This window comes from Erythrolamprus reginae, chromosome Z, assembly GCF_031021105.1.
Source record: "Erythrolamprus reginae isolate rEryReg1 chromosome Z, rEryReg1.hap1, whole genome shotgun sequence".
Lineage (NCBI taxonomy): Eukaryota > Metazoa > Chordata > Lepidosauria > Squamata > Dipsadidae > Erythrolamprus > Erythrolamprus reginae.
In genome coordinates this window covers 43,458,858-43,478,258 of record NC_091963.1, presented here as the reverse complement: position 1 = coordinate 43,478,258, position 19,401 = coordinate 43,458,858, and the positions used below count along the sequence as shown (strand labels likewise).

Genomic DNA, 19,401 nt, shown 5'->3' with positions numbered 1-19,401 from the left:
CTGAAGTAGTCATTGACTGGTAGGACATTGCAGCATATGATCTTGTGGGCAATATTTAAATCGTGTTTTAGGCGCCGTAGTTCTAGGCTTTCCAGGCCCAGAATTGTTAGTCTATTTTCGTAGGATATTCTGTTTTGAGTGGAGGAGTGAAGGGCTCTTCTGGTGAAATATCTTTGGACATTTTCAAGGGTGTTGATGTCTGAGATGTGGTATGGGTTCCAGACAGATGAGCAGTAGTCTAGGATGGGTCTGGCAAAAGTTTTGTAGGCTCTTGTGAGTAGTGTGAGATTGCCTGAGCAGAAGCTGCGTAGGATCAGGTTAACAACTCTAGAAGCTTTTTTGGCGATATTGTTGCAGTGGGCTTTAGCACTTAGGTCACTTGATATTAGTATTCCAATGTCTTTTACTGACTGTGGGTTGGCAGTGAGAGATTGTTTATTCAGTTCGCATGTGCGGTTTGGATTCTTTTTGCCGATGACATATGAAAGGGGTATATGACGTATGAAAGGGGATAAAGGGTAACTGCTTGACAGACCTCCTCAATTGAAGCCTATATTGTGCATGCTGTTAAAGTAGCCATACTCTGTGTAGAATGGATCATGACATTTCTTGGTAGTGGCAAGGCCTGCATCTCATAGGCCACTAGCCTTCCTCAAACCTTTCTTGCAATGCTCACAGTACGATGCAGCAGAAAAAAAATGCATAAATTGGGATTGCAGCCAACCAGGGTTTCTGTGACAACAGTAAACACTAGTAGGGTTCTTTGTAACATATCTGTCTCATAATGGAAATTGAATGTTGCTAAATACCGTGTTTCCCCGAAAGTAAGACAGTGTCTTACTTTCTTTTTACCCCCAAAAGCCCCACTACGTCTTACTTTCGGGGTATGTCTTACATTGGAAAAAAATTGAAAGGGTCGCGTTCCCGAAGGCATCTCCCCAGAGTCCAGAAGGGCAGCCGTGGGACAGGAGCCTTGTGAGCCCTTTTCCAAGTTCAACCTCAGGGCTCCAAGCGGCGTGCACGCGTGGAGCTACAGACGCGTGTCGGGGAAGCGTGTGTCTGGAGGGGAGGAGCCGCTCTGCGCAGTTGGGCAGCCCCACTTGGCTGCCGGAAAGGAGGCGGGCGAAGGAGGGCGCAGCTCCGGCCGCTCGCCTCGGAGCTGGTCGGCCTCGCTGGCCGCTTGCAGCCAAGCCTCGGCAGGACTCGGTTGCTGGGAGGAACGCCTTCGCTGCAAGCCGCCGCCCGCTCGGCTCGCTTCGGATCAGCGCCGTCCTTCGCTTTGCCAAGCCGGGGAAGAGGCGGTGGCGCCGCGGCGAGGTAAAGGCGAGGGGCGCGCGCGGAGCTTGGAAGTGACGTCATCGGGCTCCCCCCGGCAATACCCCCGTGTTTCCCCGAAAGTAAGACATATGTCTTACTTTCGGGGTATGGCTTATATTAGCCGACCCCCCTGAAACCCCCGATACGTCTTACAATCGGGGGTGTCTTACTATCGGGGAAACAGGGTAGCTGAATTAGAATTGGATCTGGGCTATAAAAGTGTGGCCAATCACTAGAAAGAGATTCAGGTCTAATACTTGCTACTATTTAGTGATTTTATCTGGATTTTGTTGCCTTAGTACAGCATGGTATTGGATTGTTAGTTACTGTCTAGTGTGTATGTGCAGTGTATATGCATAGAAAAGAGAACAAACCAGTTTAGTTGATCAAATAAGTAGGTGACCAATCAGCAAAAGCATATTTGCACTAGGTAGATTAACCTCATCTTTCATTTGAGTGCTAAATCAAAGAAACCAATCGCTCAGAGTACATTGTTCAGCACTGAGCCAATGTAGGACGTATGCCCTCCCTCTTCTAATTTTCTTGCAGCAAGTGTCCTGTTTGGGACAAGCACTTTCAATTCTATTGCCAAGCATACTTGTTTCCTGGAATCATATGGAAAGCTTGTTTCTCCCCATTCTTCCCCTTATAACTGCAAACATAAAAGGCAAGAAGAAATAGCAAGAAGAGAAGGGGCATTGGATAATGTGATACACCCTTTCTCATAGGGTGGAGCTAATCTCCCAGGATGGGAATGACATCGACCATAGCCAATAAAGATTGAGCCTGAAAAACTATAAATATGATTCCCCATGGGTAACACCCCCTTTATTGTGTGAAGGAGTAAGACAGGCTCAGCATGCTGCTCTATAAAACATAGTTAAGAAGACTAATGCAAGGACAGCCAGCCAGGAAAATTTAGATATAAAAAGGGAGGGGCTTGGAGACTAGCTCCACCCTACTAGAAAGGGTGTATCACATTATCCAATGCTCCTTCTCCATAGTGGGTGGAGCTAATTTCCAAGGATGGGACATACCAAAGCCTTTGTCTCTAGATAGGGTATTTATGGATGGCTGGACCTATTCGAATCCCATGCCACCTCCGACCAAACGAGACTTTATCCAAAGCAAATTGGTCCACTTTATAATGCCGGATAAAAGGAGACATTCAAGTCACTGCCTGGCATATCTCAGAAATAGAAGCATATGCCACAGTAGGCTGCAGTAGTGGCAGTGCTTTGAGTAGAATGGACAGTCAAAGGAGCTAGACCAGGTTGAGACAATTGGTCAAAGGCAAAGGAAATGGCCACCTGGAACCAGTGTCCCACCATAGTGGAGGAAGCCTTCCGGCCAACTGCAGCAATCTAGAAACAGATGAACAGAGCCTCTGATTGGTGGATGGAGGAAGTTCATCTGATGTAAGTGCCTAAGGCATGACGTCGAGAATGCTACACAACTTCTCCTGTTCATTAGTGGGTTGTGTATAGAAAACTGGGAGCACAAATTCCTGTGCCCTTTGAAAGGAAGTGTTGACTTTGGGCATAAAAGAAGGATCTAATCTTAAGACAACCCTGTCATCATAAAAAACATACAAATATTTGTGTACAGAGAGAGTTGCCACCTCTGAAATTCACCTAGAAGAAGTAATCACTACTAGGAAGACTACTTTTACCATTAGATGGTGGAGAGAAGCATCTTCCAATGACTTGAACAGAGACAGAGTGAGAGCATTAAGTATGGTTGCCAAGTCCCAGGAAGGGTACCTCTGCACTGTTAATGTCCCCCATTAAGGAATCTACTAATAAGTGGATGGTAAGACACCGATCCTCCCCTGAGTGACATGAGAGCACCGTGGCAAGGGCAGCCACTCCCTGTCTCAGGAACCAAAGAACCTCAATGATGGATCGATCAACACCAGAACAGCTCTCCTGGAGACACCACGACCAGAAAATTCACCACATTGCCAAGTAGATCTGTTCCGTGGTAGGTCGACAAGATGCCAGCCTAACTTTGATGATGTCATCTGGCACCAGCATTCAGCTGTCAGATTAAATGTATTTATCATGAGATGCAAAATTGCCAACAGCAACTTAATGTATGCAAAATGCCCCCTGTCAATTTATTCAAAATGACTGCCAGCACAGTAATATATTCAAAATGGCTGATGGCAAGTTAATGTATGCAAAATTGTTGCTTGCTGGCCCAGTAATTTATTCAAAATGGCCATCATAACTGTAACGCTGCTCAGTTCACCTCAGGAGGATGCCTCTTCATCAACTGATGTCAGAATTTTTGTGGAGACCGCAAGAATTCTGACATCAGAGAATATTCATCAGAGAAAGGCCCTGCCGGTTTTGGAGCTCACACCGGCTTTAGGAAATGGCATGGAGGCGAGCTAAAGCTCACTTACAGGAATGTTAGATTGAGCCGATTCAGCTATTTTGGCAAAACCCAACTGGAGAGAGAAGTAAATGGCCGCTTGAGTGCTAGACTCCTGTAGCTTGATGAGGTGATGACAGGAACCAGATGTAATAGAGAGCCTCTCTCCCTGCGAGCTTTTGATGTAGTGATTAAAGACGTGACCTCCGAACCCAGTACAGGATGGAAGGAGAGTCACAAAGGCCTTCACAGCTGGAATCAATGATTTTTTTAGTTTGACAGGTGTCATTGGCTAGAGGCTAGGCTCAGGGCAGGGCCAAGACCTACTGCCTGCCTCAACCCAAGGGGGGATCAGGGGAGGCAGATATTATTGATGATTCTGATTTTCACTGGTACCCACAGATGAATTTGAAAATAATGTTTTTTCACCTCAGAACTGGCTAGCTTTAAAGAATGGGAGCAATGCAGGCGTCCTACGGATGACTGAGCCGAAAGAGGGGGTGTTACTCATGGGGGACCTTATTTATAATTTTTCAGACTCGGTCCTTGTTGGCTATGGTTGGTGTCATTCCCATTCTTGGAGACTAACTCCACCCACTATGGAGAATAGATATTTTTATGGAATCCTATTTAGCACACAACATCTGATCAACCTTGTGAATTTGGGCTAGTGGACATTATAGGAATGTAGGAAGGAGGGAATGATCCATGAGACTTCTGGAGGCAGAGCTGAAGTTATGTGAGACTTTGCTTCAAGCTTTGAGTCATGATCTACAGCAGGCCTGTCAAACCGGTGGTCCATTGGCCGGATACAGCCTATGAAGGCCATGCCCACCCTGGCTCAACAAAAGAAAACATATTGTGATACAGCACAGTATGGCCCACAAAGCAATTAAGTTTGACACCCCTGATCTACAGTTTAAAAATCCCCAAATTAGACAATCTTTCTTCTTGTGGCACTCTTAACTGTCGAGTTATGAGAAAGTAAACTCGATTACAATACCTGGAGGCTCCTTATATGGTTGTATAATTTATGAAAAACAAACCAAAAGGAAAAATTAAGGCTAAAGGATTTATGATATTCATACATGAACTAAGTTAATCTCTTTTTGGGTCTTTTTACAGGAGAACAACAGCTACAGCTGCATTGCTGTAGCTATTAGCCGCTGCAAAAATTTAGAGTGGGATTTGCTCCTACAAAATTCAGCACATCAAGGCTCCCAAGATTTTTCTAGATAGATTTTAATTCAAACAGCTATTCTAATAGAAATTACTCAGGGCAGCCTCACAGAGGTTCAAGTGGCTGTTTTGATAGCTACTTCTGAATATGTAAACTTCATGGCAGATGTTGTAATGCAACCAGTCCTTGGAGTTAAGACAATTACACTAAACTGCAAAATTAGATATAAAAGCATGGTCATCATTTGTGTCATCTGGATTCATTGGCTTGATTTCAGTTTATGTAAGTGTATTTCATTGTGATATGAATCTAAGTACAATGTTTGTTGTATGTTTATTCAAATGCAAGCCTTCTAAATGCTTCAGGATTACAATTTTGGTTTTTGTTTTGTTAGGCAAAGTTGCGTTGGATCTGAACTGGTAGACTGGCTTTTGAAGTGCTGTACTTTCATTAACAGCAGATCTACAGCAGCTGGTATCTGGCAGCTACTACTGAACATGGGAATTGTGTTTGCAGGTCAGTTTTGAAATAGCAAGTCCAATCTGTTGTGCAAAAGCATTCAATTTCTCTTGTTTTTCTCTTTATTGGAGGATTAAATTTACAATATATACAAAAGAAATTAGAAAAAAAGAAGGACATTATTTTAAAAATAGTCTCCCTTTATCATACATTTGTATCTTTCACATTCTGGATAATTATAACAATATTTTTGCTAGATATTTATGTCCATGAAAGTACATGCCAAATAATATATATCGCCCTGGTTATTTTTATCATCTTTTTCTGGACATTATTTTCATTAAATTTTTAAAATTTGAATAGCAGTTTCACTATATGCTTATGTTATTTGAAAATATTATTTTGACTGAATATGCATTCCTTTCCTTATTATTTATCTCTTCTTCCTCTTCAATCATTTTTAATGATTCTTTTTGATAGCAAGGCCCTTTGGGGAAGGCAGCTTGTTTTCTTGTATTCAAAAGTGGCAGGCATCTCCACATATATAAATAAACACATAGCTTTGATATATATCTGTGTTCTCCCTTTTTCACGTGTTATCATATTTATCACAGATCCATCCACATCTAAGCCATTGCTGCGTTTGGCCTCTCTATCTATCTACTTTATTTATAACTGAACCCCTTGTTCATTTCTCCTCTATATCTTTACATTGGTTCTTGCTATGATGTTTTATGTTTTCTTCAGGTAGCTCAGTATGACTTGCTTAATGTAATGTTTCCGTGCTTTTTATAGAGTACTGTGCTTACTGTACTCTCTAAGGTTTTGAATCTTGAAAAATACTTCACTAACATGGGAAGTTTTTGCAACATAGGTCTTGCTTAGAAATATTTATTTTATTTATTGGATTTGTATGCCGCCCCTTTTCGTAGACTTGGGGCTGTGGATTCATCCACCAGAATATTTGTTGCATGAGGGTTTTTTTGTTAACATGGTTTTGTTTGCTGAGCAGAGTACTTTATAATAATATTATCTCTAACTTGCATCTTGTAATGAACAAATGCAGTCTTCATAGGTAGTTTATCATGAAAGAGTTTTTCAGAAAATGAAATGCTTTTTAAAGAGGCATAACTCATTGATAGTAGTAAAATTCTATTTGGGGAAAACTGCACTGGTCTTCTACCTACACAAAAACTTGTGAAGAAATAATTAGTTGGCATATGTATATTAGTTTTTGCCGTCTTCTTCAAATTGACTACACAGACCCATAGGTTTCTGAGACCTTAGTTGTTTTAATACATATGAACTTCAACAGCCAGAAGGGGGTGAACTCCAGCAGGTTCTGACAGGTTATGGAGAACCGGTAGTGGAAATTTTGAGTAGTTCAGAGAACCATCAAATATCACCTCTGGCTGTCCTCAGAGTGGGGTGGGAATGGAGATTTTGCAGTATCCTTGCCCCAGGAGTGGGGAGGGAATGGGGATATCTTCATGCTCGTGGAGATAACATCCATGCAAGGGGTAAATCCATCTATTATCCAATTAGGACTGAGTCTGTAAGTAAATGACATGTCTCCTTACTCTGTGACTTCAGTATCAGTATCCAGACCCATCCTCGAATACAGCTTATCTGTTTGGAACCCATATCGCATCTCAGACATTAACACCCTTGAAAATGTCCAGAGATACTTAACCAGAAGAGCCCTTCACTCCTCCACTCGAAACAGAATACCCTATGAGACTAGACTTTCAATCCTGGGCCTATAAAGTTTAGAACTAAGATGCCTTAAACAAGATCTAAGTATTGCCCACAAGATCATATGCTGCAACGTCCTGCCTGTCGGCGACTACTTCAGCTTCAACCACAACAACACAAGAGCACACAACAGATTTAAGCTTAATATTAACCGCTCCAAACTTGACTGTAAAAAATATGACTTCAGTCACCGAATTGTCGAAGCGTGGAACTCATTACCGGACTCCATAGTGTCATCCCCAAACCCCCAACACTTTACCCTTAGATTATCTACGGTTGACCTATCCAGATTCCTAAGAGGTCAGTAAGGGGCGAGTACAAGTGCACTAGAGTGCCTTCCGTCCCCTGTCCTATTGCTTTCCTATATCTACTATACCTTTCTTCTATTCCTATATCTCTTCTTCTATTCTTTCATTGATATGTTCTATTACTTTATCTTCTTTTCTATTATTTCTTAGATATATTTTACTATGAGTATCTCCTCTATAACCTTCATCATGTATTTTATTATGTGTATATAGATATATTCCCACTAAAACCCTCATTGTGTATTGGACAAAATAAATAAATAAAAAATAAATAAATCCTTCTTCTGCCATGCCCATCAAGCCACACCTACAGAACCAGTAGTAAAAAATGTTGGATTTCCCCACTGCTTCAGCCAGCATGCTGTAGGCTGCTGTGGTGGAACAACATGATGTAGGCACACTCACGTTGTTTGTCTTGCAGTGGTTTGGAAGTGTTGTTTTCCTTTGCTATTTTCAGAATATTTGTTTTTACTTTTCTATCTAGTCTACAGCATTGGAAGTCTTGGGGAGGTGGTTCTGCCATAAAAATATTCTCCTAACTCTGTACAGTTTTCAAGTTTATACAGAAATTATCTTTCCACCATGAATTGTAGATTACATTTGCAATTTTATATTTGACTTGTGATATTCAGGAAAGAACTATTTCTTTACACACACACACACACACACACACACACACACACACACACACTAATTTTCTTTCTTTTTTCTTTAAACAGTGGATAAGCAGATACATTTTCTAGACAGGTATGTTTTCTACCAATTTTCATCTGATGAATGCACATACCTATTCTGTGAATATGAAGGAGAAAAGGGATGGAGAAAAGGTGTGAAATTTCTATTGAAGATGGTGCCTGTTACTTCTCCAACGATTAATATGTGTGAGCCGTAAGTACAATTCTATCATTTACTGATGGGCTTGCTTCATATATGCATTATATGTTTTGAATTTTGCAGCATGTGATGAGTCCATTTCTTAAGATTTACCTTTTCAAATAGTTTAATAAAATTTAAAAATATTGAAAGTATTTTTTAAAAAAAACTAAATCACCAGTGTGAAATATTACACACATATAAGTACCACCGTAAAAATGATTATACTGTATTTAAGTTTATAAAAATAAATCTAAACCATTATGTAAAAAAATATTTTTTCCTTAGGATTTAGCTTTATGTAGGAATTAAAGCATAAACGTAACACTTAACATTATATATGAACAGCATATTTAATAGCTTGTGAATAGCAATAAATCCTATCATTTTACTTTCTGCTTTCTACATTTTATAAAGCCTGTGCTACTTATGAATCTTCATAATCAAGTATATCACAGTATTTAACAAGCATGCATGTTGTATTTTTCCACACTTTTAAGCAATTTTAGTTAAACTGAATGGTTACTACCTCAGCCTCAATTAGGAGTTAGTTTTGCATTAAGTGATGGGAAAAAGACATCAAACCTAATACATAATTAGATATACAGAGAGCACTAATGTTATAGTTGAGGCTGTTTAGTTTTGCTTAATTTGATGTGATTTCAATTTGTACCATTACCATAATATAAATCTGTATTATTGTGGTTATTTAATAATTTTGATTAAAGATTCTTTGAGTTAGAAATATGTGTGAGCTTTATCACATCATGCTACGTTAAAATAGTAAAATGATCAGTAGGTAAAGACAAATAGAGAGGACATCAGAACATGAGATTTAAAAGAAGTCTCATAAGAAACATACTGATGGGATAAACTGAGATTAAAACATCAGATACAGTAATCTGCCAGGTTTCTTGTATTTTATATCATGTGCCCATTGGAGGCAAAGTCTGTGCCTTTTTTAATACCATCTGTTGATCACAAGAAGCTAATAACTAAAGTTTATAACTTTAATTTTTCTTCCTTGAAATTAAACTGAAGAGTTTATTTCCTTGGGGTGCCATTCTTAAATTAAAATTGCTGTTCAGTTATGACATTCAAGGAAGCATATTAACAAACCTACAACATTACATTTTCTTAATATTTGCTAAAAATAAAGGCATTGGTTGTACTAATGTTAGGAGCATTTGAATCATGTATATTATTTTGTTAAAAGACTTATGTAGCCATCCATCTTATATCAAACTATGGGCGGTCCCCAATCAGAAATTAAAACACCATTAACAAAATAATATAATATATAAATATATTAAAACCATAAACATTAAAAAAAAACCTTTAGTACTTGTTCTGTCGGGCTCTCTGGTACACTCCTCCCAAAAATTCACAGGTACAAATTTCAGACACACACACGTTTGAAAATTCAAAACAATGTTCTTTATAATGAAAATTCACTTAAACTAAGCCCTCTTTTGGTATAGCAAAGAGCACTGGTCTCCAAACAAACTGGTAATTTGTACAAGTCCCTTATCAGTTCTCTGATACTTAGCTTGCAGCTGTGAGGCAATTCACAGTCCTTCTTCTTTCACAAAGTGAAACACACTTTGCTCTGGTTTAGTTTCAAAGCGGGGAGAAATCAGCACACAAAAGGTCAAAGTCAGTAAAGCAGTCATGAAACACAATGATCAGATAATCCTCCACAATGGCCAAACCCACAAGCTGCTATTTATAGCACCCTCACTAATTACCACAGCCCCACCCAACCACAGGTGGCCTCATTTTCTTTGATAATAATCTCTCAGTTGTTGTTGCCTATGCATCGCTCTCCGCATGCGTGGATGTATCATTAACTCTTGTTCTGAATCCAAGGAGGAGCTAGATAATTGATCTCCTTCTGAGCTGTCTGCCCCACTCTCCTCCTCCCTGTCACTCATGTCTTCTTGGTCAGAGGAGCCTTCATCATCAGATTCCACGGGGGGGGGGGGCAAAACAGGCCTGCAGCATGTGGATGTCTCCCCCACATCCACAGTCCATGGGGCAGGAGCTGGGCCAGAGCTAACCACAACAGTACTAAAGCTAACTTTTAACATACAGTTCCTCATAAAATCCTCTCATCTACTTATCTTCTCTCTTCCTCTCATCTTCCCAGCACATATGGGAAAAGCCAGGACTTCAGAGCTCTTTGGAAGACTAGGGGGGGTAAAGGCCTGTCGAACTTCAAAAGGAAGAATATTACACAGGGCAGGGGCTGCTATGAAAAAGGCACACTTTCTAGTTCCCATAATACGATAATGTTTAAGAGAAGGGATTAGGGGTGCACCCATCTATCTGATCTGGTAGAGTGGGTAGATGTCCTTAGGAAGAAGAATTCATGCAGATAACCTGACCCTATGCTGGGTTTTAAAGATGATAACCAGAAGCAAAATGAGAGCCAGTTCAGTTTGCATGGCAGAAATAATATCTTGGAAAACCTAAGCATTATGTCTAAGTTATGGCAGTCTAATTCTGTTTTCCTGTGCCTTCAGGGAATTCAGATCAATCTTACACCTCAGATGCACTATGAGCTTTTATTTGCTTTTTGTTTCAAAAGGGATAACAGAAGACTAGAAGAAACAGCTGAAAGCAATGCAGAAATTCTTGCTCGTCTCACAGCAGCAGTAAGCCTTTCTTAAAGATTAATTTGTGGGATGATTTTAATCAGTTACTTAAACAATTCATTTCTTATATTTGTATCTGGATTTTACATCCTCCACTACTGATTAGCGGTGAAAAAGGAAACAGCAATAGTAATTAATATTACTTGTAGAACAGTACTAGTTATTAAAATCAAGAAACTCAGGGTAAGTGTAGCTAAAATGCGAAGGAAGATTATCTTTGGAGAGTAAGATACATTTACTGAAGTTGGGAGATATTTTTGAATAGTAGAATGTGAAATATATGTCGCTTGTTTAGAATATTTAAGGCATTGCTGAGAAAGATTTTTCTCAGAGGTCCCACTGAACTCAAGCCAGTTAAAAGTTACTGGGCACATGCAACTGGTCTGCATTAGCCTGGAACATCTTTGCCAATTCGGACTTTTTGCTCCCAAGCTCTCAAAATATCTTAATTTGGCAGCATATCATTCAGCTCTCTGCAAAGAGTCCTGCCGGCAGACCATTAAACTATTAATTCAAACTCCTATCCACATGAAAATTAACATTAATACCAAGAATTAGACCAAGAAATCTGAAAATGACTTCTGTGTACAGTATTTCTGCTGTATTGTTTGTTTAATTTCAACTGAAATCAAGCTTTAATAATTCAGCATTTGTTCCATGCAAAACCCATTTAATAATTGAGTGTATATAAGCAAAACTACAGCAGAAAGAGTATAGAAATATCTTGAACTATGTGTTTTGTAAAAATGATACACTTTAGAATAATTGTTTAAAACATTTTTAATACAGGTTTTTTTGTTCATCAATTAGCAGTTTAGAAGCCATGTGAACAAGAGAATGTGCTTAACTTTCATAAATAAAATAACTTCCACTTCATTATTTCCTACTGTTTTGGATTGTGATGCCCTTCATTCCTGACAGTTTATCAATCATGCTGGTGTTGTAGAAATTGTAGTGTTTCTTTTTAAACATGCTTAAAATGATATCTTTGATTTAAATAGCTTTGAAGTACATCCCCCGTTAGCATGTAGTCTGAATTGTTTATTTTTATTGCTAGATCTGCCAGTAATGTCTCATTAACAGAATGAAGTATTGCAGACTTTTCCCCTTGGTGCATCAGGAAACACTTTATTTTGTAAATAGATAGTCCTGCTAACTTGCCCATTAATGCTTACCCTGCCACTTTTTCATTTTTTAAAAAACTAAAACAAGAATGCTGCTTTTGTTAAATTTATATTTTGGTCCTACTATTGAAAAGAAAACTAGATATAAACATTTTAAAATACAATTGAATCAATTGAAGATAATTTTTTTTACATGAAAGGTAAGGGAATAAACTGTAACTGCATCGTAAAACTAAAGAATACATTATTTAGCAATTATGCAAAAGAAACCTTTGTTTGGAATAGATAGCAGCCGAATAGGTAATATAATTAATTTAATTTAATTTATTCTACTTCTATGCCACCCTTAGGACCCAGGGCGGCTTATAACAATAAAAAAATAATACAATAGTACAATAATATAAAGAAGTCGAACATCAATAGTATGTTGATGGGGAAAAAAAGTATGTTGATGAACAGTATGTTGATGGGGGGGGGGAATTAAAACCTCATTATAACCCTAACAAACCCATTATAAAAACTCAAAAAAGCAATCTAACAAACATACATACCAGCCAAACATAATTTGAGCACGTCTGATGTTAGATTTCACGGCTCCCAGGCCTGTCAACAAAGCTTTTTGAAAAGCCAGTAGAGTGGGAAGCAGTGTGAACATTAAAGGGGGGGAGGAGTTGGTTCCATAGTGCTGAGGCAGCAACAGAACAATCCCCTGGCCCTTCCAACCTACATTGTTTAGTCAAGGGGACCTGGAGGAGATCGATTCTGTGCGATCTAATAGACCTCTGGGAGGTATGTGGCAGGAGACTGTCCTGTAAATAGTCAGGTACTTAGCCATGTAGGCATTTATAGGTGATAACCAGCACCTTGAATTGTTACCAGAGACTAATCGGCAGCCAGTGCAACACACCCATAACAGCTTGTGTGGCTGCCTTCTGGACTATCTGCAGTCTGCAAACACTCTTCCCAGGGTATCCCCATGTAGAGCACATTGCAATAATCAAGATGAGAGGTAATGAGGGCCTGGGTGACTGTGCGCAAAGCCTCCTTGTCCAAATAGGACCATAACTGGTATACCAGGTGAACTTGGGCAAAGGTCCCCTTGGCCATAGCCAAAAGATGGTGTTCAAGATTTAACTGTGGATCCAGGAGGATACCCAAGTTACGAACGCTATCTGAGGGGCTCGAAATCTCACCTCCTAGAACAAAGGATGGACAAAAGGAACACAAAGGTATTCGGAGGGAATACCCAGAGCCACTTGGTCTTGTCTGGGTTGAGCTTAAGCCTGTTGGCTCCCATCTAGACCCTAGCAGCTTCCAGGCACCGGCACATCATGTCAACTGCTTCACTGAATTGGTAAGGGATGGAGATTTATAACTGGGTATCATCAGCATACTGATGATACCTCACCCCATGCTGTCGGATGATCTCGCCCAGCGGCTTCATGTAAATGTTAAATAGTATAATAAGCACTTAATGAGATCTGGAGGCATCTAGTCTACCCAATTTAAAGTTGCAGAGTCTGAAAAACGTTACATTACAAAATCATTGCATTACACTAATCAGTATATTTAATAAAATTAGGGAACTGCTTTCATATCAGCCTGAGAAGGAATGTTAGGGAAGAGCAATTGACACTGTTCTAACACGTATTTTTCTTAACTGCTTCTACACACAGCATACTAATTTATAAATCAGAAACTGGTAAAGAACTGGTGGTCCTCAGGTATTTTTGGGTTTCAATTTCCATAAATCCTCACGTTTTGCTATGATTAAGAGCTGTGGTGGTGCAATGGTTAGAATGCAATACTTCAGGCTACTACTTCTTATTGTTGGCTGTCTGCAATTTGGCAGTTCAGATCTCACCAGCCTCAAGATTGACTTAACTTTCCATCCTTCTGAGATAGGTAAATGAGGATGCAGATTGTTGGGAGAAATATGTTGACTCTCTAAACCGTTTAGAGAGGGCTGTAAAGCCTTGTAAAGTGGTATATAAGTGCCATTGCTATTTTAAGAGCAGATTTAAATTGAAGCTCAACAAAATGCGAAGAACCACATAGTGGTCTTTAATGGCACGTTAGGCATAGAAGTCTCTGGTTGATATTTACAGTCAGTAAAACAGTGCCACTGCATAATAAAATTTAAATGTTTAGAAGATGATTAAGTAGTGAATTGATTAATAATAAAAATGGCAACCATGATGGGCTGTTCTTTGATACTTCTCAGGCTGATTTTATTATAGAAACATAGAAACATAGAAGACTGACGGCAGAAAAAGACCTCATGGTCCATCTAGTCTGCCCTTATACTATTTCCTGTATTTTATCTTAGGATGGATATATGTTTATCCCAGGCATGTTTAAATTCGGTTACTGTGGATTTACCAACCACGTCTGCTGGAAGTTTGTTCCAAGGATCTACTACTCTTTCAGTAAAATAATATTTTCTCATGTTGCCTTTGATCTTTCCCCCAACTAACTTCAGATTGTGTCCCCTTGTTCTTGTGTTCACTTTCCTATTAAAAACACTTCCCTCCTGAACCCTATTTAACCCTTTAACATATTTAAATGTTTCAATCATGTCCCCCCTTTTCCTTCTGATTTCCAGACTATACAGATTGAGTTCATTAAGTCTTTCCTGATACGTTTTATACTTAAGACCTTCCACCATTCTTGTAGCCCGTCTTTGGACCCGTTCAATTTTGTCAATATCTTTTTGTAGGTGAGGTCTCCAGAACTGAACACAGTACTCCAAATGTGGTCTCACCAGCGCTCTATATAAGGGGATCACAATCTCTCTCTTCCTGCTTGTTATACCTCTAGCTATGCAGCCAAGCATCCTACTTGCCTTTCCTACCGCCCGACCACACTGCTCACCCATTTTGAGACTGTCAGAAATCACTACCCCTAAATCCTTCTCTTCTGAAGTTTTTGCTAACACAGAACTGCCAATGCAATACTCAGATTGAGGATTCCTTTTCCCCAAGTGCATTATTTTACATTTGGAAACATTAAACTGCAGTTTCCATTGCTTTGACCATTTATCTAGTAAAGCTAAATCATTTACCATATTACAGACCCCTCCAGGAATATCAACCCTATTGTACCCTTTATCCTATTATTTATTTTATTTTATTTATTTATTTATTTGACTTCTATGCCACCCAATCCTGAAGGACTTAGGGCGGCTTACAACATAATATAATACATCCATATTACACATCCAAGCCATCAGACACACAGAAACAGAAGAAAAAAGTTAATTGTTAAGACACCTTGTGAGACAAGACTTTAGCCAGCTGCAAAATATTGGAAACAAATTGTGAAATGTTATGAGGGAGCAGATAAGCAGAAGCCATTAATGATGTGCTATGGCCCAGATTTAGAGCATCACTTGGGGCATGAAGTATTTCCTGCGGTTAATGGCTTTGGATTGGTGGCTGCCATTTTATGTCTCTTTTTTTTCTCCCTGACTTATGTGCACCCATAGATGGTCAATAGAGACAGATGGTACTCCAAAGAAGACTATCTTGATTATAGAAAGTCTGAGCTGCTGGTTGCTTTCTTCAGTTGGTCTCTACTCTAGGAAAACTCTGTGACATTCAGGTTGCTCTGAAAGTTGTTTCAGAACAGTTGTATGCTGAATAACTCTTATAAACACTGATGGGATTCATAAGAGTACTGACAGTAAAGACTTTGTATTCTGTTGGCTTGAGTCATTATGCCTTTTCAGTAAAAATTTCAAAAAGCCATCTTTAGAATTGGGATTTGGTTTGGAGTCAGAGAGCTATACCTGGGTGACATTAGGATTCCCACTGTTATTTGAATTTTGAATGAGAATAGCATGGGGGTGTAGGTAGAAGTAGGCTTAGGTGGCTAATTGAGGGGCTTCAAATTCTGGAAATATTTTGACTGATTTGGCCCTGGTACCAAATAGAAAAAAAAAATTTGGGTGTAGGTGGTGATGCAGTCCTGAATGGGTTTTTGTGAAATGAAAAATGAGTGAAATGAGATTATAGTTGGCACTAAGAGGTGAAATGGGATATTGAGACCAGGGCATCCCTGGAAAAGGAGCGTTTGATAGCTCTTACTAATCTCCTACCTCAAGTTCTTAGTCTTCTTCCCAAGAACCAGGGATTCTGGCTTCTCAGTTGCAAAGGATCAGAATCATTCGTTAACTAGTGACACAAAAAACGTATTCAAGCCTATACACAAGAATCTAGTTAACTAAAGATCAGTGCTAAACTGCTGCCAGATAAGTGTCAACAGAATTCAGGAAGGGTTGACTTAGACTCTTAAGCTGATGACATACTTAATTCCCCCCCCCCCTAACTATGCCAGCTTTTCTCTTATATCACCATTGAATGACAGATTTCTCACCCACAATTTAATTATGAATAGGAGGCTATCTTTGTTTTTTATTTCAAAAACCTAGAGGAGGGGCCAGTGTCTCTAGGGAGTCTGTTTCTGGGATTTCAGGTTTAGCATTAACTGAGGTCCCAAGATACAGTAGAGAGGTAGTTGTAATTATCTGCATGACTTTGCCAAAGCTGTTCAACCTAATTGTTGAGATTTTGATCTTTTTGGCAGATTGAAAATGTTAGGACATTAACAATAACCAGATTTCCCTGGTGAGGAATCTGGAGTGGGCCAGATAACTATGGACCTGATGCAGAGGGGCATTGAATTTGGGTAATTATCATGGATAGTTCACACACTAATAGCTGCTGAGTTTAATGTACAACTCTCTCTGCTTTGAAGAAGGATCTGTTAGATCAGTCTGTCCCAGATCCTTTATTGGTTTCTCAGAAGGTGCTTAAAGAACTGAGATTCTGCTGGGCAGTTTGATTGAGAAATTAGGAACAACTAAGGGTTTGACCAGATGGAAGTAACTCTTATGGATCCTTGGTTAACTGAGAAACTCATCAATTTGACGTTGCAGAGAGCATGGCTATCCCCATACTCTTTTCCCATTCTTTTAGGGTATTCCTGTTTCAAAGTTCAGAAAAGCAGTTAAGACATTATTATTCTAAGTGCATGCTGTGTTTGAATATTTAAATTGCCAGACTTGTCTTTCTTTTGGATATAGTATTATTTTAATGCTGTATTTAGTTTATTTTATGAGTTTATTATTGTTTTTGAGGATGGTTTTTTCTTGGTGGTATTTTTGATTGGAAGTTGCCCAGAATCTTTAGGGAATGGGTAATATATAAATAAAGTAAAAAAAATTGCATTTATTTGTTTAGACTACTCCTATATGGAATCAATAGACTGGCCTTTCCTGAAGTACATAGTCATTTGTTAAGTTAAGCACTATTAGCCAATAAAAATCTAAATATAAAATATTAATTGAATTGTAGCTACATAAAGTAAAATAAAGGTTTATGTATAACTAATATGCCTGTGTGAGTGATACAGCTCTTCAACTTGATCTTTTCAGTTCTTTCTTTCTCCAGTTCAGGGTCTACTTTTGATTATGTACATTTAAAAGTCTTTTTTTCTAAGTACTTATTTCTTGATGAGTCAGACTAAAATCTGTAAATAAAGGAAATGCATGTTCTCTCCAAACAATAGAAGGGTGAGGAACTGTTGAATGAGAACAGCTGTGTTGAACAGTGCCAAGTTAGTTCAAGTGCAGGAAATAACTGCAAAGGTGCACTTTTGGTCAAAGATAGTTTATTTCAGTTAGTTAAAATAATATGTGAAAGTTGTACATGAGGCAATGAATGATGTCAGGAGATCAGGAAACTGCTAAAAGGGTACATATCTTTTCTACTTACCCTGGGTTTGTTGATAAATGATTTCTGGGAAGACATTTGATAAAATGAAGGAACTCTGTGTACCAAATGTGGTGAAAATTAAATATTTTCCCACATCTTACCCAATTTTAAAAGATTTATAGCTTGATCATAACCTTGCTGAAGTTAAAATACTCTTTTCACAAAGCTAATACTTATAGCATTTAATTAATGCTATAGTTCAGCTCGCATTCAGTGGAGCATACATCTCAATCAGCTATGGGTTGCACTACTGTACCTTGTATAGGCAGTTAACAAACTACATGGGAGTTCCATTGGAAACAACATCAGCATATTTATAACACAGAGTTTTTTTATTTGCTAGATGCAAAGAGAACTGGCAACTGTTCTGGCTATGAAAGCAAGAAAATCAGGTAAATATACCAAGTTTTTGTCCATACACAATATTTTTAAATATAATCACAGAGAGAGAAACTAGAATTGATTGTCTGAATGTGACAACAAGTATTGTTGATATTTGATATCTCATATGAAATATGACAGATATTTTTCATTTTGTATTCAGCCAAATAATATTTAATTTTTAAAATTGTATTAATTGGATGTATTGTATTGTTATGTCTACTATATAGGCTGTGACCAAGTCATTGGAGAGGGGCGGCATACAAATATAGATAGATAGATAGATAGATAGATAGATAGATAGATAGATAGATAGATGGATGGATGGATGGATGGATGGATGGATGGATAGATAAATAAATTTGATGTATTTGCTTGATGTATTATAGTTAGTTCTCAATTTACAGGCAGAATTTAACCCACAATTTATGTGGATAAGTGAGACAGTTGTTAAATGAGTTTTGCCCCATTTTACACTTTCTTGCCCCAGTTAAGGGAACCACTGCAATTGTTAAGTGAATACTACGGTTGTTAAATGAATTTGGCTTGCCCATTGAGCTTGTCAGATGGTAAAAAAAATGTGGCCCTATGATCTTGGACATTGCAACTGTCATAAAATGTTGCCAAGTATTCAAAATTTTATCGTGTAACCATAGGGATGCTTCAATGGTCGCAAGTGTGAACACTGGCCATAAGTCATGTTTTTCAATGGTAATTTCAAATGGTTACTGAATAGTTGTAAATCATTCTGTTTGCTTGCATTTTTATATTTTATAAATTAGTACATTGTCTTAATTTGAAATACAGTGTTCCCTCGATTTTCGCGGGTTCGAACTTCGCGATTAGCCTATACCACGGTTTTTAAAAAAATATTAATTAAAAAATACTTTGCGGTTTTTTCCCCTATACCACGGTTTTCCCCATCCAATGACATCATACGTCATCGCCAAACTAATAATTTTTGCAAATAAATAACAAAAAAAATAATTATTGTTAATAAATAATTATGTTTATAAATATCAGGATCACTAAGTGCCTTATTCAATGGTGAGTACCAGTAATAATGGTGAGTAAATGGTTGTTAAGGGAATGGGAGATGGTAATTTAGGGGTTTAAAGTGTTAAGGGAAGGCTTGTGATACTGTCCATAGACAAAAATGGTGTATTTACTTCCGCATCTCTACTTTGCGGA

At 38.5% G+C, this 19,401-nt stretch overlaps 1 protein-coding gene across 1 annotated transcript in view; it reads left to right on the top strand.

Moving 5' to 3' along the window:
* The window catches only part of RAPGEF5 (Rap guanine nucleotide exchange factor 5), a 136,248-nt gene that overhangs the window by 15,267 nt on the left and 101,580 nt on the right, over positions 1–19,401 (top strand). Inside the window, exons 4-7 of the mRNA XM_070729049.1 lie at positions 5,271–5,392; positions 8,118–8,286; positions 10,862–10,928; positions 18,173–18,221. Coding sequence (XP_070585150.1) covers positions 5,271–5,392; positions 8,118–8,286; positions 10,862–10,928; positions 18,173–18,221 — 407 coding nt within the window. The remainder of the gene's footprint in view (positions 1–5,270; positions 5,393–8,117; positions 8,287–10,861; positions 10,929–18,172; positions 18,222–19,401) is intronic.